The 26,880-nt window shown below is 46.4% G+C and overlaps 1 protein-coding gene across 2 annotated transcripts in view; it reads left to right on the plus strand.

Annotated features, from left to right (window-relative positions):
• NXN (nucleoredoxin) overlaps positions 1–26,880 on the plus strand; it is a 153,754-nt gene that overhangs the window by 112,113 nt on the left and 14,761 nt on the right. For both annotated transcript variants that reach the window (XM_055321372.1, XM_055321380.1), the window contains exons 2-5: positions 11,493–11,610; positions 13,431–13,564; positions 14,030–14,130; positions 15,947–16,053. In XM_055321372.1, coding sequence (XP_055177347.1) covers positions 11,493–11,610; positions 13,431–13,564; positions 14,030–14,130; positions 15,947–16,053 — 460 coding nt within the window. The remainder of the gene's footprint in view (positions 1–11,492; positions 11,611–13,430; positions 13,565–14,029; positions 14,131–15,946; positions 16,054–26,880) is intronic.

The following is a 26,880-nucleotide window of genomic DNA, read 5'->3' on the forward strand; positions in this document are numbered from 1 at the left end:
GATGTAAAAACTGGAAGGGCACACATTAGAAGTATTCTTGTGTGAGTGCTTGCTGTGTGCCAGGGGCAGTTCTGAACATATATATGTATTATTCTCATAGTAACCCTAGGAGATGGGTACCACGGGACCATTTTGCGATTGGAGAGAATGAAGCTTGGAGAGACAAAGTGATTTGTCCAAGGTAGGCAGAGCCAGGGTTCAAACTGATGTTGTGTGCCACCAAAGCCTGAGCCCTTGCCTGCTGCACTGCTTCCCAACTTGACACAGTGAAGCTGTGGGGCTGCCAGAAAGCAACAATCCCCTTGGAAGAAGGATTAAGGGGCAGTGGTAGTTTTGGGCCCGACCTAGGAGAAGACAGTATGTGGCCCTTTATTCTGGGAATCAGTCGTGTATTTGACAGCACTCTAAAGTCACAGGTTAAGGTGGAAACATGGCTTACTGTTGACTGGTGAGGTGTATGGTGGGAGGCTGGCTGCTGATAAGACATCTTTACACCAGACATCTCTTGGTTAAAGAGATAAAAGGAAGAAGAAGCGTATCAGATTCGGCACCTCCCCTACCAGTGGCAAAGTGATTTCTGTTGTAAAAGAATTCATGGAAAGCAAAGTGAGGCTCCTAAGAACTTAAGAAGTCCACACACCATCAGTGAGTGACTGGCATTTACTCACTGTGTTGGGTTGTCTCCTGGCCCAGTTCCTCTATCTGTGGGTATCCCAAGTGATACAAGGCCCATGAAGTCATTTCCTCCACCCCCTCCACAGAATGGGAACTGGCAGCTGACATGGGTGCAAATAAGCAGGAGTTAGATGGGTCACCACATTTTTCTCTTTAGAACCATCATAGGAGCATCATAATCAACATCACCATTTTTACCATTTATTGAACACTTATTAGGTACTAGGCAGGGTTCTGAGTGTTGTGCACATATAATCCAGTGAATTCTCACATTCACAATATACAAGTAGTTATTATTACTATGATTCTTATTTTACTCATGAGAAAATTGAGGTTCCAAGAAATGAAATAACTTGCCCAATGTCACCCAGCTGATTGAATCCAGACAGTCTGGCTCCAGAACCATGTTCTTAACTGTTCTACCTATACCGTACTGCCTTCCAACAAAAGTAATGACCAAAGATTGGACTGACCAACAAGATCCAACTCAGCCATGAGCTGTTGGTTCTTGTGGCCACCCCAATTCGGAATAAATGTTATACAGAGAGTGTTTGAAAGCGTGGGTGTGTTCAACACACAGAGCCATTCCTGGCATATTCCCTAATGGAGATGAAGCCAGCTTTCCTTCTTGCACTCCTTACACTGTTTGTTCCTTGCCGTGATCTGCCCCATGTCTGGACAAAAGTAGTCATGGTTCTTTTTTTTTTAAATTGTAGTAAAATAGATAAAATGTAACACTTACCATTTTATTCATTTTTTACTTGTAAACTATAAGATTCCTGAAGGCAGACACAGTATTTCACCCCCGTCATTTCTCCTGCTGCACTTTAATATTGTAAGGCAGCGACACCTAATATCATATCATATAGCCCAGCTAGGTCAGCAGTCTGTTGGTTAGAAAACTTAACTGTTCTGACATTTAGAGTAATGAAGAATAAATTTTTAATGTCCCTCTGACCCAGTCTTGTCTTTTGTGTTTAGTATAGCCTGGAGTGGTGGAGATGAACCCAGAAGGAGTGTGTGTGACACATGTAATGCCTGCTACTTTTGTCTGCAGGAAGCAGGGTAGATGTGTTCTTTTCTGAACCTTATGCTCTGTGATGGTTGGAGCACAGGCCCTCCTTCTGAAAGAGCTATGGTGAAGGGAGCATTGATCATTACTCCAGCTTCCTAAGTGCAAATCCTTGAGGAGGGCTTTGATTTCTTGTAATCAGCCTGGTCCATCCACCTGGCTCTTTCCTTTGGTCTCACCTGCTGGTTGGTTTTCTGTGTTGGCTTCAGGTAAAGGAGAGATGGGAAGGTGAGGAGGGTGCAGAGATCAAAGACCCCACCAGAGAAAGGAAGAAGAGCTCTAATTCCACCAGCACTTGTTTTGGGCAATTTATTTTTCAATTTAAAGAGCCTTCTGGGAGGGCACCTGGGTGGCTTAGCCAGTTAAGCATCTGCCTTCAGTTCAGGTCATGATCCCAGGCTCCCTGCTCAACGGGGAGTCTGCTTCTCCCTCTCCTCCCTGCTTGTGCTCTCTGTTGTTATCTCTGTGTCTCACTCTAAAATAAATAAATAAAATCTTTTTACATAAATATAAAAAGCCTTCTGGGTCTCCAACTATCCCAAGGAACTGGGAAGAGTCTTGGTCATCAGGGGGCCCTCTAAGCAGTTGCACATGGTTGCTAAGTGAGGCATTCAGTCTGGCTGGCCCCTCGACAGTGTTCTTTCCCTCCCTTCCTTCTAGACCTTCATCCCCTGATCCATTCCCCCATCATTCAGTGAGCACATAACATGTGTCCGGCCCTGCACTTAGCCAACCAACAGCTGTACCAAGCTAAAATTTCAGTTACAGGACAGATCACACTGGAATCATGCCTCAGAAGCAAGATTTGGTCTTACCTCTGGGACAAGGTCCTGCTGGAGCATTGAGAGTGATCCTGAGATGACAGTAGCAGCAACAACAACAATAATAATCGATAGTAATCACAGCAGCTAACTATAATCATGTAGTACCTCATGTATTCCAGGCTCGGTTCTAAGCACTTTCTGGAACATATCAAATCTTCACAACATCCAGTAAAGTATAGGTACTGTTATCCCCATTTTGCAAATGAGAAAACCAAGAGAGAAGTCATGTAGCTTGTCTGAGGTCACCAACCAGCAGGTGGCCAGAGCAGAATTAGACCTGGGCCAGCCTGGCTCCAGAGCCTATGCTAAGTAACCTCTAGCGTTACAGACTGCCTCCACATTGGTGGGTGGGGATTGTTTTCTCAGACTGCATAGATAATGAGCTTTAGTAGTGTTCTGTTGGGAAGGGTGGGGATGCTTTTAAGCCTGTTTTCAAATGCTGCTCACAGAAAGGATGGTGTCTCTGTGGTCAGCATTAGGTGGAAGAGCAGGGGGAAGGCTTGTCTGAGAAGGCTGCACTAACCTTGCTGAGGAGGTTGCTGATGAATCTTACATCTGTGTTAGCTTTGGCTTGATCCCATAGATTTGCAGCAGCTGTTGAGAAATAAAAACTTGAACCCCCCAGTCAAGTGCAAGGCCCAGTCCTTGGAATGAGAGGCAGATTCTGAGTCACCCTCTGGAGTTGGGGCTTCTGGGAAATCATCAGGTTGAGTCTCCCTGTGGCATCTGTGGGTGCTGACAAATCCCCCCAGTGCGTCAGATGAGCTCGGTTCTAGAGTGTGCACTTTTGCAGTTTCCCAGTTCCCAGCTCTGTCCCTTTTGATACTTGCTTCATTGTTTCATGGGTCACTGGAGAAATGTTTTTGGCCGGCATTCCTAGGATGATAGCTCCAACCACAGCCTCGGAATCATTAACTAGAACCAGCCGCCAGGCCAAGGAATGGAACTTTCAAGTAACTTGATAGCCCGTTTTGTCATCCTTACTGATTTTTGCCAAGTTGAACTAATATTGTCTTCTCTTCCTTTTTTTCCATTTCATCTTTGTTGCCTTGCTTCTGAATCTGGCAAACTAGTTATAAGCCCTTAGATCTCTAAGCTTAGAGGGTTTGCTGCGACCTCTGCTGCCCTTGTTACCTGGCCTTTGGGCAGCTCTGAAAGGAGGTGGTGCAGCCAGTCTGCTGTCAAAGTGAGCTCTGGGTGGACATTTGGCCACATGGTCACCCGAGAGGGAGCAGGCACTGGTTGGGAAAATCACTTGGTTGCCTCCAGCTGCAGCAGTGCCAGCCAGGGAGGCCCTTTCAAAGTACTGAGGTTGCCCAGAGCCTTTTTCTTCTATGGCCAGCAGAATGCAAGGTCCTGCTCTGCCTCCAGGGTCTGGATCAAAGTCCGCTGGTATGGGTGCCGCTGGCCTTGGCTCCTCCTCCACCCTGCTCTTCTGGTCAAGGCCACACTGCATTTCACCCCACGGTCACGGCCAGAAGGCAAGGAGACCGAGCAGAAAGTTCCAGAGAGTCCCGTCAGAATCACATGCGTCACACATTGTCAGAGTTCTGAGAGAAGAGCAAAGTCCACAGAGTCTGTTCAGAACAATCTCCAGATGCCCTTTAAAATCTTCAAATCCCAGAATGGGAAGTGGAAGGCAGAAAAGAGGGGGTGGGGGAAACAAACAGACCTCATAAAACTGGCCGAAAAATAGGTATATGTTTTGCAGAAGGTGCTTATGGTAGAAATACCTCTCGCTACAGAAGGAAAACCCTGTTTTCTGGGGAGTTTTATATACAGCCTACTAACTATACAGTTGATTGATTAACTTTACAATAGAGTTGACAGGAAAATGTTTTTCTGAAGAGGATGCTGACAAGACAAGGGGGGAATAAGCATAAATTTGATGCGGATATTAGCAATGTGTCCCATGTGTACAGTGCTTTGGTTTTCACAGTATCTCCACACACATCACCTCATTTAAGTTCCAAATTGGTCCTGATATGTTGGCATTACCATGTGAGGCAAGCAGGTGTGACCTGCCCCAACTGTAAAATCATGTCACCAGTGACGTCCACTGAGAGGTCAGGGCCAGGATGTAAATCGGGCCCCTTGGAGCCCATTTTCATTCTGTGCTACCAGATTTCTTCCCAAGAAGGAACTTTAAGAGAGTGAGAAAGCACTGGCTCTGGCTCCTGACTCTGATGAGATGTTCTACTATCACACTAAGAAGGAATAGGAACTCCTTCCTTAGGGATCCTTAAAAATAAGTACAGTTAGTGCTCAGTCCTGGGTGGTTCTGATCTTCAGCAGAAGATCCTGAAGGCAGAAGATGAATTGGAGGCCACAGGAGATAGGCATTTCCAATAGTTCAGGAGCATAGCGGCCGCGTGCTGTGAGAATATCACCTCCTACCCTTCACTGTTGCATCATCTCAGAATTTAGGCAAATGCTGATTTTTATTAGAGGGAGTTTTATGGATGGAGTAATAGCATAGCTCTCTCAGTTGAACCAAGGTCAAGCCATGCCCTAAAATGAACTCTTAAGACAAGGGGGTCATCACCTGGGGACCATAGGCCACTTGGAATCAGACAAGTTCACTAAAAGGCTTCAAAGACTTCATGAACTCAGTGAAATTACACGCAGACTTTTTTGTGTATGTGCATTTTTCTCTGTGGAAAGGATCTGTAGCTTTTATCCTCAAAAGTGTCTGTGACCCCAACGTGGTTATGAAGCCACTGTTTTAAGAGGCCTCTTTGAAAACCTTTAGTGCACTTGAGATGTCACACACACACACACACACACACACACACACACACATGAAAAGGCACAGGAGTGAGTCTTGGGATTTCTTTACACTCAAGCATTTCTCCTTTCCAGTCAGCACAAGAGAATCATCAAAGTAGACCTCAATGACTTTTCTAACATAAGGTTTGCTTTCTGATTCAGGTATCAAAATGGACATGGTTAGAATGATCATTCCTGTGCCTTCTGCACAGACTCTGAGCAACCAGTTCCAGCAACTGCAGCCTGAAAAAGACAGTCCTGTGCAGACTGCACATCACCAATGAATGCCAGAAATTCCACAATAAATCACAATTATATAAAATTATACCATGATGTAGTAGTCTCCAAAAGGATGGACTTTTCAGTGACTGATATGAGTCTAAAAGCATATTTTCTACTGAACCAGTGGGTATTTATTTAGAACAAAAGATCCAGCAACCAGGGATAAAACACAAGCCAAGACCTCCTATCTTCTTTGAGACCCAGTAGGAAAGAAAGGGGGGAAATCCCTAGGGAGGGAGTCATGGGAAGGGTTAAGGGGGTACATTTTCTTACCTCTCCAAGAAGGATACTGAGAAAAAAGAACTATCTCTGGTGATTGGGGGTGGGGCAGAGGAAGGGTGTGTAGGTCCCTCTGCCTACATGAGGGACCCAGAACAAATTGTTCTTTTTTATCTGTGGGGGTGGGGTAGAGAGACAGCATCTTTGTTTTTAGAGTCTTAAAAAGTACTGTACTAATGCTCTCAGGGTACCCCTAGCCAACGGGCCAGGCCACAAGCCCTCCTTTTATTATGTCAGCTGGGGAACAGTCCTGACGGGTGACTAAGCATTTAGGTGCTAGGTAGCCCAGGTACCAAAACCCACCCTTCCTTTAAAAATATCTAGCCAAGGGCAGCCCTGGTAGCTCAGTTGTTTAGCCCAGGGCCTGATCTTGGAGACCCGGGATCGAGTCCCACATCGGGCTCCCTGCATGGAGCCTGCTTCTCCCTCTGCCTGTGTCTCTGCCTCTCTCTCCCTGTGTCTCTAATGAATAAATAAAATCTTTAAAAAATAATAAAAAATAAAAATAAAAATATCTAGCCAAGAGCCAACACATGCTTACATTTCAAATACAATATGCATGCCTACACACAAAGCAGTCTATTACAATCCTGTTGAATCTTCCATTTTTATATTTAAGGCTCACAGACTGTAACTTTCTTCAGGGAATAGTCTAGCTACCCATAAAGAAAGTTTTGTTACCTAATGCCATTTGTTTATGGGAGCCCCAAGCCCCAGGGAATATATGATAGTTGTGATCCCGTAACAATACACATGAGCCAAGAAGATTTCTTCTTGGAAGGCAAGGATGGTTTAACCCTGGAGTTAAACTAATGAAATATATTGCAATGGATCAAAAGAATAAGCATAAACTAACCATCCAGTTTTTGTTTTTGTTTTTAAAGATTTTATTTATTTATTCATGAGAGACACACAGAAGCAGAGACACAAGCAGAGGGAGAAGCAGGCTCCATGCAGGGAGCCCGATGTGGGACTCGATCCTGGAACTCCGAGATCATGCCCCGAGCCAAAGGCAGACGCTCAACCACTGAGCCACCCAGGCATCCTTAACCATCCGTTTTTGATAAAACTGTTGGTCAAAATGTTATGGAAGGCCATTTTTTTAAAGTTGTGGTAAAATACATACATAAAATTTACCATCTTAACCATTTTTAAGTGTACAGTTCAGTAGTGTTGAATACATTCACATTGATGTGCAACCAGCACCACCACTGATCTCTGTAACTCTCTTGATCTTGTAAAACTGAAACTGGAGGGATGCGTGGGTAGCTAAGTCAGTTAAGTGCCCGACTCTTGATTTTGGCTCAGGTCGTGATCTCGGAGTCGTGAGATCCAGCCCCATGCCAGGCTCTGTGCTCAGCAGGGAATCTGCTTGAGACTCTCTTTCTCTCTCTGTCCCTCCTCCTGCTTGCTTTCTCTCTCCCTCTCTCTCTCTCAAATAAATGAATACATTTTTAAAGGAAAAAAAAAACTGGAACTGTATACCCATTAACAATGCCACATTTCTTCCATGTCCACTGTCCCCCCAGCCCCTGGCAACTGCCATTACAACTTCAATCTTTGCGAATTGGACTACTTTAGGTACCTCACATAAATGGAGTCACACAGTGTTTGTCTTTTTGTGACTGGCTTCTTTCACTTAGCACAGTGTCCTGAAGTTTCATACGTGTTGTAACATGTGTCAGAATCCCCTTCCTTTTATGGCTGAGTAATATTCAAGACTATTTTGTTTACCATGTTGAAGAGTATCTGTCTCACACCAATGGTTGATATTACATCTGAAAGTAAAAGATCATGATTGGGTAGGAGTTAGAGGTGCTTACTACTTACTGTTTTGTTCTGGAAATTCCAGCCAATGTAGTTCTATAAGAAAAAGGAAGTAAATAGTATAATTGTTGGAGAAAGAGGATAAAGTTATCTTTATGTGCAAATAGCTTGGCTTTCTATTCAGGCTAAAATGTGCTTTGAAATAAGAATGTGCTTTCAAAAGTTAGCTGTTTTACAGCTTCACCTTTCTATTTGTGATCTCGATCCCACCCTCTGGCCTATGCAAGGACTTTGTTCTTGCATTTTTCCTTATCAATTTTTTCCTCATCTGGGTTATCTCCAACAATGTATGTTTGAGTATCTTCCATCTATATATCCACCCCTGACCACATCATGTGTTTTTCCAGCTACAGTTCTAGTCTGCTCCCTTTACAGCAAAACCCTTAAAGAAAGTTGTCTATAGTCACCACCTTAGCTCCTGTTTTCGTGTTGGCCAGCGGACTCTAGGTGTCTGTGCTAGGCAGAGCTGCACCCCAGTCCCTCCCGCTTCCAGTTGCTCTTTCATCCTCATGCCCCTGACTCCTTCTTGACCTGTCAAGGTCACAGATGACCTTAGTTGCCACATTCTCGGGTCAGTTCTCTGTCCTCATCGTACTCAATATCTCAGTAGCATTTGGCACAGGAGTCTACTCTCTCCTCCCCAGAAGAGTTCTGTCACCTGCCTTTCGGGACATCAGAGTCTCCCTGTTTTCCTCTCATGTCACTTGTCACTCCTTAATCTTCATGGGTGGTCCCTGGCTCTGCCCCTGGGGTGCTTTCTCCTCTGTGGCCATGCCCTCTCTCTGGATAACCTCACCAGGCCTGTGACCCCAAACAGCATCCAGGCTGCCTGGATGATGATCCCTGATAGATCTCATGACCCCCACTCTGGCTCCCCCAGAGATTTGTCCACGTGCCTACTTGCAGTCTCCACTTGCACATCTAGTGGGCACCTCAGATTGACCTGTCTCGTCTTGATTTTTTTTCTCTTGCAAGCTTTCTCCTACCCCATTGCTCCTCATCTTGGTCAGTGGGACCCCTTGACACCCTTTTGCTTAAACCCCAAAACCACAATATATCCTTTCCTTTCTCTCATCCCTTCCCCGCATTCAATTTGTTAGCCTGCTCTATTGACTGTCTCCAAAATATATCATGTCCTCACTCTGCTGCTGTAACCGAGGTGGCTGCCACTGCTGTCCACTCTTGCCATAGCTATTTGCACTGGCCTCTCCAGATCCTTCCTTCCCCTAGTCTTCTTCTGTGGGCTGTTCCTTCAGGGCTGCCAAAGTGACCTTTTAAAATGTAAATCAGGGCAGCCCCGGTGGCGGTGGCGCAGTGGTTTAGTGCTGCCTGCAGCCCAAGGTGTGATCCTGGAGACCCGGGATTGAATCCCACATCAGGCTCCTCGCATGGAGCCTGCCTCTCCCTCTGCCTGTGTCTCTCTCTCTCTCTCTCTCTCTCTCTGTGTTTCTCATGAATAAATAAATAAATCTTTAAAAAAAAATAAAATGTAAATCAGATCACACCACTCCCCTGCTTAACCCTCCATAGCTTCCTGTTACACTTAGAGTAAAATTCCATCATATTTATTGGACCACAGGGCCTTAAAGATCTGTCAAGAGTGTCCTTTGGACCTCACCTCAGCCCCCTCCCTCACTCCATGGGGCTCTTCCATCCCAGCCAGTCTGCCTTCCAACCTCTAACCAGGTTCCCTGGTCCTCAGGTGGCCTCCCCTCAGGCGCATGTGACTCACTTCCATCACATGAGGGGTCTGTGGTCAAATGCTCTTTCTTCAAAGATGCCTTCCCTGATCACTCTCTAAAATATGTACCACTCCCCCTCAGCATGCCTTTGCTCTTACTCTGCTCTCTTTTCTCTTATGAAGTATCTGAAATTATTTTTTTGTTTATATTCTTGTTTGTTATTTGTGTCTCCCACTAGAGTAGAAACTCTGTGAAGACAGCCCCTTCATTTGCCTTGTTCTATCTTGTATTCTTTGTGCTTAGCATAGGGCTGGCACGTAGTAAGTGCTCATTTAATATCTGTTGAATGAATTTTAGCACTTACCAGTCACAAAATATATTGGGAAGAAACAATGTATTTACTATAGGGAGACATGGAATGCCTACATATCAATAAGCAAAAGATAACCAACAAAAACAAGGCATCATTTTTTCCTGCCAAATTAAAAAAACTAATATTGGTAAGAATACTGAGAAATGGACTCTCTTGTTTGCTGCTGGTGGAAATAGAAAATTGTCCAAGCTTCTGTAAGTGATGAGTCATGGGTGATTTTTACTCAGCTTTTATGGTTTGTTGTGTGTTTCTTACTTTTCCCAATAATGACTTTTCTCCCCCCAAACAATTACCTTTTAAACTAGAGAAATTCCTTCATCTTCCTCCATGCCCCCTTCTAAAACTATTAACCTGGCTGGATCCTTGCAGTAGCAAACTTACAGAACTGATCCCCACAGTGGAATGGTCTTACTCTGTTGTTGAACCTCTTCTAAAAAATGTTGAATCTGTGGCCTATATCAGGTTTCCCTGGAATGTTGCAATTCTGGGCAGTACAGACTATACGTGCAGACTTGCTCTTGCTCTAAGGGCTGGTTTGGGAACCCATTGGAGAGTCGGGACTCCCTAACTTTGAGGTAGAGTCCCACAGCCTTTCCTGCCAAGACCCAGGTCTCCACAGCCAGGGGAAGCCTAACATTTGTTGGTAGATACTCCACCCGACTCTGTTGCTGCTCGGGATTGAATTAAAAACAATAATAATCTGCTCTGTACAGCTGGCCTTCTGGTGCCTGCTTCCCTTTGACCTCATCCGTGTCCCATTCTGCCAATGCCCAGGCGACTGGCTCCCCTGTGTGGGCCTCTGGCCCCCGGAAGGGAGGCTGTGGCTGAATCACCAGTGGGCCATTCTTCCATTTCCCCTGGCTTTTTTCTTCTCTGGAGCTGCCTTGGTGGTTGGACATTTTGTTTAGTTAGATTGCTTTCTGGCTTTGGCAGTTAAATGCCAGAGCACACAGTGGCCCACCTGAATGGTGTTCACCCTGATGGCTGGGAGCAAATAACAGCTGGCCCACACTCTGTGCCCTGTCCTGGGCTGGTGCATTCATGCTTCCTCAGCCTTGTCCCTCCTAGACCCTGCTCCTCTAACAAGTTGGCTGTTTGGAGTGGCACCAAGAGCTGAGGATTGGGGCTGGCTCAGGATGTTGTTCCTTTGTGGTTGTGGGTGGATGGCACACACAGCCACTGCCGATATTCCAAGTGTAGGAATGCAGTGGAGCAGAGGGGCCAGATTCTAGCTACTTGGTCTTCTGTTGGGTACCCTTGTCCCCTGTCCCCTGGGGCTCAGAGGCCCAGCAGAGCTGGGAAGCAGGGGAGCACCTGCCTGCTGATAGGGTTGAGAAACACCAATAAAGGGCCTCCCTTCCTGCCTTAACCATCTGGTGTTGGGGGTGCATGTGTAGTTCATTTCCCAATACATCTTCATCTTCATGCTTTTTAGAGGAAATGCCCGTGGGAGAGGTGAGAGAGGAGTGCTCTCTCCAAGCAAGTGTAATCCTCCGTTGGTCTCTGTCACAGGCTGAGCCTAGGTGGGACTCAGACCCCCTGCCCTGCCACAGACTGCAGAGGCCAGTGGGGTTGTAGCTTCCTTGTTTGTTGATCTGTTTTCAGTGTTTTCCAGTTCGTGTGCCCGTCAGGCCCGGGAGGGGCTCAAAAGGATGCTGCAATTAATGCAGTTAGGGCTGAACCATCTCTTTCTCTTTTCTTCTTAACAGCTGAAACTTTGGAACAAATATCGAATTTCCAACATTCCATCGCTAATATTCCTAGATGCTACCACCGGGAAGGTCGTGTGCAGGAATGGGCTGCTGGTGATCCGTGATGACCCAGAAGGTAGGACCTTGGCATGTCCATCCCGTACTCCCTGCTCTGTCCCCCGACCCTGACTTCATCGCCATTGGTAGAGGACATACTGATAAAATATATATGAGTGGATTTACTTGGCTGGCGGATCTTCTCGTGATGAAATTATAGAATTCTCCAGGTCATGGTTAAGATTTTTAAAGAGATCAGAATGTCCCTCCTGGGGGCTTTTTAAATTCATGGGTCAAAGGAGATGGAATCAGAAAAAGGAAGTTCTGTTTTGAGGGCTGAGGAGGCTGTTGAGAAACAGCAAGAGCCCAGAGACTGACTTCTGGTGCTGTGTCCATGGCAGCTGCCACCTTAGCAATTAGAGGCAAACTCAGCAGTTGTGAGGTTTTTGTCTCTTTAAAATCCTACCATAGCAAAGTCACAGCCTCTGTGTTGCTCTCCTGGCCTCAGGGGTGACCAGCCTCATTTCTTGGTGCCAGCCCAGTCCTGTGGCCTTGGCCTTGCTGACTGGCCTTGGTGGGTGGGTGCCCGTACACTGGGTAGGCTTCTCTTACCATCGTCCTGCTCCCTGGACGATGATGTCCTGCTCACTTTCCTCATTTAGAGGAAATGCCCGTGGGAGAGGTGAGAGAGGAGTGCTCTCTCTGAGCAAGTGTAATCCTCCATTGGCCTCTGTCACAGGCTGAGCCTGGGTAGGACTCAGACTCCCTGCCCTGCCACAGACCGCAGAGACCAGTGGGGTTGTAGCTTCCTTGTTTGTTGCTCTGTGCCAGGTCTGGTTCTTTCCTCTCTGCACTGGAGTCAGAAAAGCATCCTAAGGTCTTCCCTTTCTCACTTATTAATTAGAGGATTCAACCCTGGTAACAAATTTTCCTAGGAAAATTTTCACCTGCTTTAAAGATTTACCCTCAGTAAAAACAAAGGCTTGGTGGAACCAAGTCTTTACCTTCTCAAATCTCACACACACACACACACACACACACACACACTACTCTGAGCTTGTTAAAAATGCAGATTTCCCAGCCCTAAGCCCTCAGGGGGAAGTCATTGCAGGGCCCTTGCTTAGAAATAGTGGTCAGTCCCCTCCAGAGATGTTTGGGGCTGTTTGTTTCAGGGTGGGCTTGGCCACTTAACATTTTTAAATGGTCTGTGCCTCTCCCATCCCCCACCCACCCAGGCGATTTTGGAGGCAGTGGTCCATGGACCACCCTGTGAGAAAACACTATTCTGTGGCTCTTCCTGCCTGGGGCTTAAGTGTCATCAGAATGTAGAACATCTGGGTTGAGTGAGTTTTACTCTTTCCTTTTACTGGATTTAATTCTCATTTGGTTCCCTGGGCCCCGACCCAGACCAACTGCATCAGAATCCCTGGGGGTGGGCCCCAGGAGCATCATATTTTAAAATTCCCCCAGCTGATTCTAAAATGCTGTCAGAGTTGGGAGCCACTGAGATTCCAGGGTTGGACTTGAAGAAACTCATGATTCTTACACAAGGCAGTGATTCCCCAACTTGGCACATCATCAGACTTACCTGGGGAGTCTGTGTTGCTTTATGTTGGACATATCTCTTCAGCCTTGGCCCCAGATCCCAAGACGCAGAGTGTGACCCAGGCTTCCATATTTTCCAGAAGCCCCTCAGGAGATGCACCCTGTGATCACCCAGGTTTGGGAACCATTGTGTTGAAGGTGGGTAGGGCTCTGCCATGAACGGGTTCTGCCTTTGTTTCTGTGTTTTAGCTCTAGATCCTCTGCACATGTTAACAAATACTGTTTGATGATAAAGCTGGGTCAGAAACCACAAGGAAGGGTCTTAACCTTCTCACCACCTGTTGCCTCTTTCAGGTTTGGAATTCCCTTGGGGACCTAAGCCCTTCAGGGAAGTCATTGCAGGTCCCTTGCTTAGAAATAATGGCCAGTCCCTGGAGAGCAGCAGCCTGGAGGGGTCTCACGTGGGAGTCTATTTCTCCGCACACTGGGTGAGTGGTCAGTTCCTCGTTAGTCCAGACGGGAGGAAGCAGTGACAGTGCTGCCAAGACCAGTTGTGGTTGGCTTTTGGAAGCGTTGACTGCGAGGCCATGACTTCCCGGTGTTCTTACTTCCTTCTGCACCAGAGGTGTTGACATGCTGTGGGTGCTTATTATCATGAAGGATAATAGCAGCAAGAAGATGACTTCTTTTGACTGGCCTGAGGACAGTCTTCCTAACCCATTCCGATGAAGCTTCTAGCCAGTCTCCAGGGGGTTCACCTGCTGGCATGCTGTGGGATGGGAGGAGCCTGTGCTGGATGCTTGCCATTCCGAGAGGCATGTTTGTTTCTGACTCTTTAGTAAGCTGGGTTTCACCACCGCAGTCCTGCTCGCCCAGTCTCTGTTGGCAAGTGGCTGGGAAATGGGAAGGCAAAAGACAGCATCAAGCCGCAGGATCCCATTCTCCTCTTTCAGTGTCCACCTTGCCGAAGCCTCACCCGGGTCCTGGTGGAATCTTACCGGAAGATCAAGGAGGCAGGCCAGAAATTTGAGATCATCTTTGTTAGTGCGGACAGGTAATGTGTGCTGGGGAAGGTGGCTGTGTAGTTCCCTTTTCCAGAGGTGGTTAACATGCATTTCTCCTGCCTTACATGTCTCACCTCCTAAGTGCAGAACATGGAGGTGGGGGTTGGGGTGAATGGCAGATGGACAGATGCATTTCAGATCTTCTCACACAATTATCTGAAGGGACGCCAAGAAAAACCTATCTTAGCTGTAAATATCGGGGCATGTCCCACTTCCGGCCTGGGTCACTTGAGATTAGGGCACAGTTTTCTGATTTGTTCAGTGTTTTGGATCGTGATGAAAGGGCGTGGAGGGGAAGAATGGAACGAAAAGAGCCAGAAGCTAGTGGAATGTGATACCTGTCTGGGATGGCTCTGCCCTAATTTTCCTTCACTCTGGCCATGTACTTTGCCTGGGGGGTGTCCTAAAAACAAGAAGGGCTAACTCCTCCTGGAGTACATCAGGTCCTTTTCCCCTCAACTTCCTCTGGCGTGTGCCCTCTTGCTGGTTTTAGCCTGATTCAGGCTGAGCCACCAGGTGCTTCTGCTTCTTAAATCCCTGTTCACAGAAGGTTCTCTGGGATGCTGACACACTGAGGGCATTCTGTATCTTTGATGTCTCCACTATGCCATGCTCGGTTTACTGGCCCGTGGTCTTGCCCTGCTGCTCCCCACATCCCCATCTCTGCATGTGACTGGGGAGAAGTTTAAAGGCATGCCACATGGGGCAGTTTCTTTCTTTCTTTCTTTTTTTTTTTTTAAGATTTTTATTTATTCATGAGAGACACAGAGAAAGAGAGGCAGAGACATAGGCAGAGGGAGAAGCAGGCTCCCTGCAAGGAGCCTGATTGGGGACTCGATCCAGGATCTCTGGATCATGCCCTGAGCCAAAGGCAGATACTCAGCCACTGAGCTACCCAGGTGTCCCATGGGGCAGTTTCTTTTTTTTAAAGCTTTATACAGCATCAACTTTATTGAAGTATAATTCACATACAAAATACATTTTGGGTGTACGATTCAATGAAAATTGCCTCATGTAGGTACCCCTGAGATCATCACAGTTAAGTATAGAACATCTCCATCATGCACAAGATGCCCCTTGCCCCTTCCCAGTCAGTCCCCACCCTCAAACTGCAATCCCAGGGAGCCTCTGATCTGTTTTTTTATCGCTTTGGTTAGATCTGTCATTCCTAGAGTTTTTAATACACAGAATCATAGGCTTGGGATCCCTGGGTGGCGCAGTGGTTTGGCGCCTGCCTTTGGCCCAGGGCGCGATCCTGGAGACCCGGGATCGAATCCCACATCGGGCTCCCGGTGCATGGAGCCTGCTTCTCCCTCTGCCTGTGTCTCTGCCCCTCTCTCTCTCTCTGTGACTATCATAAATAAATAAAAATAAAAAAAAATTAAAAAAAAAGAATCATAGGCTTATGCTTGGTGAAAAGTGTCTTCTCGTACACAGCACAGTCATATGCACAGATTAGAAAGATCAGTGGACATGCAGTGTCTGTGTGTACATCTAGGCTTCTTATGAAGGTACCAGCTATCTGTGTTGACAAATAAGAAGTTGAGCATGAGTTAACCTGGGATCCAGAGGAGCAAGCTACTTGAAATGGCCTGGCAGTCTAGTTCACATCTGCCTGTTGTGTGGAGGCTGTTGCTTCCTGGGATACACCAGGAAGATTAAAATAATTACCTCTCGTAGCCTGGTGTCTGAGGAGTGTGACAGTTCGAGGCCCTGGCTTCTGCAGAGCCCTGGCCATAACTTGGTAGACCCTCCAGTGGTTCTTTCAGGGATAATAGAGCCTTTCTTCCATGTGTGTCTCTATAGGTCAGAGGACTCATTCAAACAGTACTTCAGTGAGATGCCCTGGCTTGCTGTCCCCTATACTGATGAGGCCCGGCGGTCACGCCTCAACCGGCTGTATGGAATCCAAGGTAGGCATTCTTGACTCCGTGGGGCTCCCTGGAGACCTGCCCAACCGGGGTCACCAAATCTTTGGCTCTTCTTTTAGAGTGAAAAGGACATCTTTATTTCCATAAATGCTTGTGTTCCTTACCATCTTAAAAGTTACATACTGGGAATTCTAGGGTATGTAAATTACACCTCATTAAAGCCTTTTTTTTTTCTTTTAAAGTACTAGTCCAGGTGAAACAGCCACCTGAGCTTGTGTGCTCTGATGCAGCTGGGCCGTGGAGCACATGCTCCCAAGTGACTTGGCCAAAACTCCATCTTGAGGGTTCTCCTGTCAAACAGACCTAGGAATCGTCTTTGGTTTCATCAATCAGACTCTGAGCCTCAGTTTCCTCATCCACAAAGTGGACATTGTAAATCCCTGCCGCAGAGAATCTCTGGGAACATTCATAGGTTAAAGTGTACAAAGCACTTGAAGGCTCCTGAAGCACAATAGTGAGGGCTGAGTGGCTGGTACTTGTGTAGGTGACGAAACTGATTTCCAGAGAGTGTTGAAAACGAGGACTTAAAGTACTAATCATGTTTTTCAGAAATAACAGTTATTAAGTGAGACAAACTGTGTTTCTATTCTCTGTTGTGTGAATACCTTCTTCCCAGCCTTCACCCAGCCAGGTTTTCTCTTGGTAAAGCACTTAATTGACCTGTTAAGAATTAAATGCATTCTTACATGTCAATTATATCTCAATTTTTAAAAAAGGATTGAGCTCATTTCCTTTGTAGCAGTGGTACGATCCTGGTTAGCCCTAGGCAGACACAGCTCGTATTTGAGTTCTAAGTGCTGCTTATGTTATATGGAGTAGGGGAAAAAAAAGACAAATCAAAATGTAGGCACAAATTCCACAGCTTATGGGGGTACTCATCAGATTCTTTAAGCCTTTTCTTTATCATTTAGAGTAAGCATATGGCTTTGTTTTGAGTTAAGGTTTCAAAAAACCTAATAGTTAATTTAAAATCAGTGCTTCTCCATTTCAAATGTACATAAGAGTCTTCTAGGGAGCTTGCGAAAATGTAGATTCAGATTCTCTGGATCTGGCTGGAGTGGGGGCCTGGATTTCTAGCAAGCCCCCAAGTGGGGGGCCCAGGGACCACACTTCGGGTATTAATAAGCTTGGTCTAGTGGCGTCTGGGTGGCTCAGTTGGTTAAGCATTGGCCTTTGGCTCAGGTCAAGATCCAGGGTCCTGGGGTTGTGCCCTGTATTGGTCTCCCTGCTCACCCAAGAGCCTGCTTCTCCCCCTCCCTTTGCCTCTCCCCCCTACTCATGCTCTTTCTCTCACACTCACTCACTGTCTCAAATAGATAAAATATTTTAAAAAAATAAGCTAGATGTATTAACCCTTCAAGAATTTTGGAGGCTCACGCCTCCTATTAACAAAAAAGATGAAATGAATTCCCTTCCCAAACAAAAACTGAGTGATAGGAATTGTTTACTGGTCCAGAAGGAAAAGTACTGGGTTGAGTAACTTAAAGAGGTCACAGACTTACTTCCTTCTACCACTCTGTTTGCACAGAGACTTAAACATGCATGCCTTGGCATAGGAGCATCATCTGTTGAGATGAGTATCAAGAATGACCTTTGGCCAGTGGTACAGAACAGAGGGTTAAATTGCCCCCTTGAGGGACACCTGCCTGGCTCAGCAGTTTAGCTTGCGCCTGCCTTCGGCCCACGGGACTCTGGGATCGAGTCCTGCGTCGGGCTCCCTGCATGGAGCCTGCTTCTCCCTCTGCCTGTGTCTCTGCCTCTCTCTCTCTCTCATGAGTAAATAAATAAAATCTTTTAAAAAATTGCCCCTTTGTGAGGATAAGTGAAACTTTAGGTCTCTGACTTCATTTATTTATTCATTCAGCAAGTATTTACTGGGGGCTGACTAGAGGATGTTTGTTCTTCCAGGCATGAAAGATACAGTCCTTTTTTTTTTTTTTTAAGTTTCTATCCATTTATTCATGAGAGACATAGAGAGAGAGAGAAAGAGACATAAGCAGAGAGAGAAGCAGACTTCCTATGGGGATCCTGACGCAGGACTGGATCCCAGGACCCTGGGGTCATGCCCTGAGCCGAAGACAGACACTCAACCACTGAGCCACCCAGGCACCCGAGATAACAATCTTGAGTAAAAACAGACACAATCTCTGCCCTCAGGAAGCTAACAGTCCTAGAAGGGAGACTCACCCCATCGGTCAGTTGTACAAATAAGTGTAAGTTGCAATTGTAAGTGCTCTGAAGGAAGGTGTCCCCAGGGCTAGCAAAGCCTATAAATGGGGAAATCCCAATTGGTTGGGAAGATAAGAATGTCATGCTCAACCTGAGATCTGGAAACCATAGGAGTTGCCTTAGTAAAACAGAGAGGGAAGAGTGTTATTGGCAGAAGAAGCAAAGGCCCTGCCAGTGAAAGGCTACTGGGAAAGAAGGCTGGAATGCAGCAGATTAGACCTGGCTTAAGCCCCAGCAAGAGTTCTCTGCTCTCAAAGAGTATGACAGGGAAAGGAAAGGTCTTGAGGGTCCCTCTGTTCATTTAAAATATCTTCTTGCTCCTAGGATTCAGATCTTCACTCCAAAGGTAACCCTGTGTGTCACTTAAAGGAGAAGTGACACTTTTACTGTCATTGTACAGTGGAAAAGGAGTGCAGCCAGCCAGTGTGATGTTCCTCAGCCTCAGTTTCTAGGTCGTGACTAGAAGCTCTTGGAGGGGCTCCAAGTGAGACCCACTGGTAGGCTGGCTAGTTCCAGATCTTTCCTTAGCATTACCTAGATTTTGCTGCCCTTCAATGCCCATGTTTACATGCAGCTGTGCCCTGCTTCTTCAGAGGACCATGGATTTCTTATCTTTGTCCTTGCAGCAGTATAAGGACATTCTTGAGCTTTTCTATCCCCTGTTCCCCATACCCACCAGCAGGTGTGTTTGATGTGTGTCTTCCTCTGACTCCCCTAACAAAGGCCCTTCAGTCATGTTCTGGCTTCCCCTACCCACCCCCCAGCTTCTGTACACATCTGTATGCATGCATGTATTCGCATGTACACAAAATGTGACTCTGTGTGACATGATTGGTTGGGCCATGGGGAGGCATCTTAGAGGTACACATCAAGAAGAATGTCAACCATCCTATCTCTACCAGGCCTGGGGCCTCTTGGATCTTTGCCTGGGGCGTTGTTCCCTGTTTCTTATCTTATTCTACCCTCACAGATACCACCTCTGTAGTCTAGGCCACCAACAACCCACCCCTGTCCCTACCTCCCACTGCTGACTGACCTTGAGCTAGTTACTTATCCCCTCAGTAAAATTGGGAGGCTTCAGTGTTGGGCAGAGTAGGCACTTAATAAATATTTAACTGATTAACTCGGGGAAAAAGGGGAAATTTCATTTTACAATAAAAAAGATAACTTTTGGATGTCAAGTTTAAACAAAAGCAACCAACAATATTAATAACATGTATGGCAAATAGTATCTTTCATAGAAAAAAAAAAGAGCTCTCCTTAGACACTAGCCCAAAAAAGAGAATTTAGTAAAAATTATGTACAGGATTTGAGGTAGGCAATTCATCCACTGCGTTGATATGATAGGATCATATCATTTTCGTATGACATGAAAAATATTCAGTATAATTTACTTCCATGATTTACAGATGAAAACACTGAATTTGTATCTATCTTATTTGCAAAGAACTCCCACTACCTCTAATCTCCTCCCCTAAAGATAATCCTGAGTATAGGGAAGAGATCAGACTGCTAGTAGTAATGAAATCAGGACAACCTTTCAGGAGAGCAAGTGGCAATATACATCAAAGGCCTCTAGAAAATTTACAAAACCTTTAATTTAGAAATTCCACTCTTAGAAATTTATGCTCAGGAAATGATCTTTTAGTGCCCAGCAGAAGCTGAGCTTCTCTTAAGCAAGTGGTAGATTTTTGTTTTTGGTTTTTTCCTTTTTTCCTTTCATTTTTTGTATATGTTAAATTGCATAATGGACTACGTTTTTTTTTGTTTTTTTTTTTTTTTTTTTTTTTTTTGCGTTAGCCCCTAGAAAACCCAGAGCTGAATTTGTAACCACCTTTAGCAACTTTGCAAAACTCGCCTTTTCTCTTCCATGCCCTTAGCTTCATTTACTCTTCTCTGTTTTCCCTTCAGGAAGATATTTTCATCTGTTTTTATTGAATTATATCACACGCTGTTTAGGTAACCTCCAGTCCTTTTTGAAGGATTTAAATGCATAGGAATCTATTTCTTAATTCCAGCTAAGCCTATGCACTGACCTTTATGGGAAACCAGAAGAGTAGCCCAGTGTTGACCTTGAGTGAACAGGAGGAGATTTATGTTGGGAGATATCTAGAGAGCAGAGTATGACAATATTTTGAGGAACTAGAAAGGGTCCTGTAAGTGCCATTCTGTATGAGGACTTTGAAGACCGACACTTTTCCCAGAGGGCAGAGCAGGTACTGGGCCTCACTCTGCCACCCTGCTCCATCACAAGGCCCTCCATGCAGAGGCACATTCTTTCCGAGCCTATGCCATCAAGGAGCAGAACCTTCCCTCCCCGAGGTAGAGCCCTTTCCGGATGTGGGGACCAGTGCAATGTAGGTCGGTATTCCTGGCAGTCAGTGCTAAGGCTGTGGAGTTACTTGAAACTTAAAATTACCAAAAGATGGGTCTATATCATGCATAGTCGGTTTGAGGGTGGCAGTCTGTGCCCCTCTCTGTGTGCTCTATGAGATGCCTCTGAGGACCCTGAGGGAGTGGGAGGACGATTGACACAGAATAGCAATCTCATAAGGAGAGATCACAAGCCCTGGAAGATTCAACACAAGTTTTAGATATGCTAACTAGGGCTAGAGGGTGCCCTGTTAACTGTTGGGCAGGGCACAAAAAAATTAAATGGATCATTTTCTGTCTGCCTTCAGACAGCAGAGAAGGGAACTCTCAGAGTCCCCAGCTGTCAGCCTATAAATATTACAGACGTAGGAGCCGCGGTTGTTAGGTGTGGCCCAGGCAGCTGACTGCATCTGAGGAGGAAGAGAATGGGGAATTCTCAGGGCACATTGCTTTGGTGCCATCTTTTAAGGCCCTGGTGGTGTGGGGCTGGAAGTACACATATGATTGCGACTTCAAGGAGCCCTCAGTGGAGGATTAGCAAGCTGACCTGGAGAGGCCCTGTGGCCAGGCAAGCAGTGGCTAGCTAGCAACAGTGAAAGAACCCAGCTCCCACCAGTGAGCATCCTCTGCTTTGGGCCAGCCCCGATGCTCCTCATTTGCTGGCTCCATGGCATACCTTCCCCTGCCATCCGTGCTAGTCTCTCTTCAGGGCAGACCTGTCTACTCTCCTAGCCTCCACCTCTTGCTCCCTCAATCACTGACCCTCTTGAGCTAATAAGCCTTAAAACATTCCTGCAGGCAGCCTGGCAGGCATTGCATGCTGACCTTGATCTGTCTGCCTCTTAGATGCACTGAAGCACAGTGAAGTGAGAGTATAGAGAGAAGCACAGGATCCTTCTCCAGGCAGTATCTAATGAAGGGCCATGCGATAGAATAACCTGAGTCTTGATGAGACTCTGGCTTGGAGCTTTTGAACCAGGAAGGCTTCCTAGAAGAGGTGGCTCTGGAGCAGAGCCTTGCAGAGTGGATGAGATTTTGATAGGGAGTGTCTAGGGCAAAGACCAGAATAAGATGCCTGTAGTGTACTGTAGGGCAGAGTGGGCCATAAGGTTAGTGATGCTACATCTTGGCCTTGAGCACCATGCTAATGTCCTTGAACTTGACCCTTTGCACTTTGGAACCTTTTGAAATTTTTCATTAAAGTTGTGATCAATGCAATAGTGATACTTAATCTAGATTGGAAGAGAAATTCCAGAGACAGATCATCCACTGGTACTTCTGATGGACGCATTAAGCACCCACTGTAACCAGGCCTCACACTGGGTTCATGACAGGGGAGAGGGAGGCTGCTCCCTCAGGTCCTGGGACAAGTGGCCCAGGTGGCTTCTGCAGCCAAGGGCCCATCTCCCTACCTCTGCCTCCCTCCAACCTCACAGGGTCACTTAATGATCTTCTACCTTGGCATTCTGGGGGTTCCATGTGCATCAGGGGTCTGGTTTCTTTTCTTCTTTCTTTACTTTCTTTTCTTTCTTTCTATTTTATTTATTTGATGGAGAGAGAGCACAAGTAGGCAGAATGGCAGGGAGAGGGAGCAGTAGGCTCCCCACTGAGCAGGGAGCCTGATGTTAGGCTCAATCCTCCAATCCCAGGACCCCAGGATCATGACCTGAGCTAAAGGCAGATGCTTAACCAACTGAGCCACGCAGGTGCTCCAGGGATCTGGTTTCTGTTAGAAGTGCATGTTGTTAGTAAGTTCTTGTACAGCATTTTATATTGATCTTACCAGCCAGTTGCACTGCGCTTAGAAGTACAGGTATACCTCGGAGATATCACAGGTTTGGTTCTAGACCACCATAGTAAAGCAATATCTCAATAAAGCAGTCAGTTTAATTTTTTGGTTTTTCAGTGCATATAAAAGTTATGTTTATACTATAGTATGACATTTTTTTAATTGAGTATGCTAAATGTGGTTCTGTTTTCATATGTATTAAGTCAATCCTCACCATGTGATCAACACCATGTGATAAATTGTTGCTATAACCTGTAGTCTATTAAGTGTGCAATAGCATTATGTCTAAAAAACAATGTACATATTTTAATTAAAATAGTTTATTTCCAGAAAATGCTGTCATCCAGGCTTTCAGCAAATTGTAATCACTGATCGTAGATCACCATAACAAATATAATAATGATGAGAAAGCTTAAAATACTGCAAGAATTGAGATGTTGACATAGAGATGTAAAATGGGCAAGTGCTATTAGAAAAATGGCACCGATAGACATGCTTGAGCAGGATTGCCACAAAATTTCAATTTGTAAAAAACACACCATCTCTGAAGGGCAGTAAAGGGAAGTACAATAAAACAAGGTGTGCCTGGGTACACCTGGGTGGCTCAGTGGTTGAACGTGTCATCCTGGGATTCAGGATCGAGTCCCACATTGGGCTCCCTGCAGAGAGCCTACTTCTCCTTCTACCTATGTCTCTGCCTCTCTCTGTGTCTCTCATGAACAAATAAATAAAATCTCTCAAAAAAAAAAAAAGCACAAGGTGTGCCTGGATTAGAGCGGATGAATTTTTGCATTCTGCTTCCTCTGACTATGCAAACAAGGTAGAGAAAATGCACAGCCTGTTGTAGGGGTAGGGGCGCTGAGAACATGCCTGTGCAGGCTCGCACAGGCTGGGCCAGAGCAGAGTGATGAGGATGCGGAGCAGGGGCCAACAGAGGGCTCACCAGGGACCACAGGCTGAGCTCCAGGCTTGTGCCCCTCCTCCCTGCTAGGGTCTCCCATGGTGCAGCCTCTCCCTAAGTCCCTGTTCTCCTCTCTGCCAGGGAACATCCTTGTTACACCATCAAGTTCATAACTCAAGACGTCTAGGCATTTTCCCCATCCCCCTTCTTTCTGGTTGGAAGAAATGTCATCCAGGCTTTCTGAGAGTCGGCCTCTGTCCTTCTAGAGTCTTGCTCTTGCCTCTTCAGTTTTCCTTCCCTTTTTTCCTCCTTGTCTCTCAGTTCCTTGTCTGCCACTTCACAGAATGCTCAGGTCTCTCTTAGTCATACATAGAAGCTGCTGTCTCAGGCTGCTCTGGCTACCATAACAAACACCACGGCTTAAATAGTTGGAGTTCATTTCTCACAGAGCTGGAGTCTGGGATGTCCACAATCAAGGTGCTGGCTAATTGGATCCCTAGTGAGGGCTCCTCTTCTGGCTTGTAGATGCCCATCTGCTTGCTGCGGTGGAGAGAGAGCTCTGGTGTCTCTTACTCTTCTTATAAGGACACTAGTCCTATCCAGTTAGGGGCCCCATCCTTATGATCTCATTAACCTTTATCACCTCCTCACAGGCCCATCCCCAAATACATTGGGGGTTAGGACTTCACATGTGAATGTGGGGCATCACATTCCGTCCCAAGCAGCTACCATTCCTCTCTCTTTTTTCCAAACACCAAAATTCTCAAAGACACTGCCATTGCTTTGGCTTCTACCATGTGACCTGCCTCCAGCTGCAAGGGACACCAACGTGGTAAGGTTGTGGACCCTGTCTTTATGGAGCTTGGGAAATCTCCTCTTGTTCTTCCAGCCCCAGTACTAAGCTACATACAGCAGGCCTCTCAGATCACTGGGCACCTCCTATTCATGTGTTATTTAATAAAATGTAGTCTTGTGCATGTGGTATGCTCCATTCATGAACTGAAAAAACAAAGGCCCCTGACCTCATGGAGCTTCCAGTCTTACAGAAAGAGACAGGCAGTAAATATAATGTTAAAAAATTAAGTGTACGGTGTATTGAGCTGTGAGTGCTATGGATAAAAAATAGAGCAAGGCAGAGGAATTGGGATCACAAGGTGTGGGTCGCAGTTTGAAATAGGGTGGTCAGGGTTGTCTCCATGAAGAGGATGATGAGAGAATTAACATTGTGGTTCTCTGAGAGAGGAGAGTGTTCCAGGCAGAGTGAACAGCCAGTACAAAGGCTCGGGTGGAAGCATGCCTGACATGTTTATAGAACGGGGAGGCCAGCACAGCTGGAACAATATGAGGAAGGGGGAATTTGCAGGGGTTAAGACTAGAAAGGGTCCCCTAAGAGCCTTTGTTAATAAAACTCTGGCTTTCATGCTGAGTGAAGTGGGCCACACTGGGCGGTCTGGGCAGAGGAGTCCCATGAGCTAGTGGTAGGGTCGCTCTGGTTGCTGTGCTGAGAAGTAGGGAGACACTCTGGGATGGGGTTGTGGTCATCCAGGAACAAGATAGCGGTGCTCAGGGAGAGATAGTGGCCGTAGGGGTGGCAAGCCATGGCTGGCTCTAGACAGTTTGATGGTAGAGTCTTAGAGTCTGCTAACAGATTCCATGTGGGGTGTGGGAGGAAAGGAAGAGTCAGAGACAGCTCCACGGCCTCCTGCCCAAGCCGTGGGAAGGAGGCAGTCCCCGTCAGCAGAGCTGGGAGAGCTGTGTGCGCTGTGTGGGGGGCATGTGGACGGAGCGTGGAATTCAGTTGAGCAGGAGTTTAATTCTGACCATGTTGAGTTGGAGATGCCCATTAGACACTCAAGTGGTGGTGTGGATTCAGCGGTCTGGAAGTGTGAGGGAGGTGGGCCTTGAGCTAGCAGTCTGTTTCTCTAGTTGTCCCGAAGTCATAGATCAAGCCTGAAATTGGATGAGGTCTCGTGGGAATGAATAGGGATGTGTGCAATCCACTGACCTCTCTATTCTCCTCTTCATTTGCTTTTGTTTTCAGACACTTGGGGCTACCCCTAAAATCCTTTCCCCTTCCGCCTCTCCTCACGGCACCCCATCTCCTGGCTGCTTCCTGCCCCATTTCTTGGATTTCTCCTTCACAGAAGCTTGTCTCGGGCTCCTCTCCCTGTGTTCTAAGGATTCCATTACACCTAGAACACTTCCGTTCCTCTACACCAGGTATTCCTCCTTTGTCCCACTGTGCTGTACACACCAGCGTGACAGAGCAGCTCCAATTGAACCTTCTAGACAGTGGGATTCATCCCCTGCCCAGAAGCCCTCACAGCTGTGGCCTGGCTTCCAAGGCTCTCTGTAGTCTGGTCTCAAACACCTTCACAGCCCATGTCTTATTGCTCCCCTGTCCACACCCTCCCCTCCCCAGCCCTGCCATCTCTCATGGCCTCCTCCCCAGTGCCTTCCCTCCTGGAGCAAACCTTCTTCTTGCAAACTCCTGTGCTTGTGCGACCTCCTGCCATGTATCCTGTTCCCGTGTGTAGTTCCAAAGGCTGACTTTTCTCATAGATTGGCTGTTCCCTTAGGACAAAGAGTGAGGATCTATGTGCTCCCAGCCAGAAGTTCTTTTTCTTTCTCCCTCCTTTCCTGTTCATTCAGGCTTTTCTTCAGGAATCATTTCTTGGGTATCTAGCATGGCTTTGAGCCATGTGCCCTGGCTGGGATGGGGATGGCCCAGGGAAGCAGAGGGCAGAACGGGATGCCTGGGCCTGGCACCTGAGCACAGGAAGTCTCCTCTTGGCTCACTGAGGTTGCACAGGTCCAGCATCCAGGCTCCTTGCCCTACACCTAGGACGGTCGTCCTCTTTGGAGCCCTTGTAGTTCATGTCCCTGGTGTGGTATCATTTCTGAAGGCTTCTCTCAAGTCTTGGAAGTGGGTAGCTCCTTGCCAGGCTGTACGTCCTTTGATTGAATTTTGCTTTTGTTTGCATCTGAGGAGATTTAAATGCCTCCAGTCCAACTCTGATACCTTTGACCTTGATGGAATTATCTATCTCATCGTAGCATCACAGAACTCTGAAAATTATTTTTGATTAAAGTCTGAGTATTTCTGAGCTTTGTGTGACTCTGTGGTTACAACTTCCAAAATCATTCAACAGATGTGTTTATATGTACATCTGTATATTCTGGGCTCTTTTTGCTACAGCACTTCTTCCTTTTTTTTTTTTCTTTTTAAAGATTTTATTTTTAAATAATCTCTCCACCTACTGAGGGGCTCAAACTCATAAACCTGAGATCGAGAGTTGCCCATGGGGCACCTGGGTGGTCCAGTTAGTTAAGTATCCAACTCTTTTTTTTTTAAATATTTTATTTATTTATTCATGAGAGACACAGAGAGAGAGAGGCAGAGACACAGGCAGAGGGAGAAGCAGGCCCCTTGCAGGGAGCCTGATGTGGGACCCAATCCCGGGTCTCCAGGATCACACCCTGGGCCGAAGGCAGTGCTAAACCGCTGAGCCACCAG

The sequence above is a fragment of the Nyctereutes procyonoides genome, unplaced genomic scaffold (genome assembly GCF_905146905.1).
Source record: "Nyctereutes procyonoides isolate TBG_1078 unplaced genomic scaffold, NYPRO_anot_genome, whole genome shotgun sequence".
Lineage (NCBI taxonomy): Eukaryota > Metazoa > Chordata > Mammalia > Carnivora > Canidae > Nyctereutes > Nyctereutes procyonoides.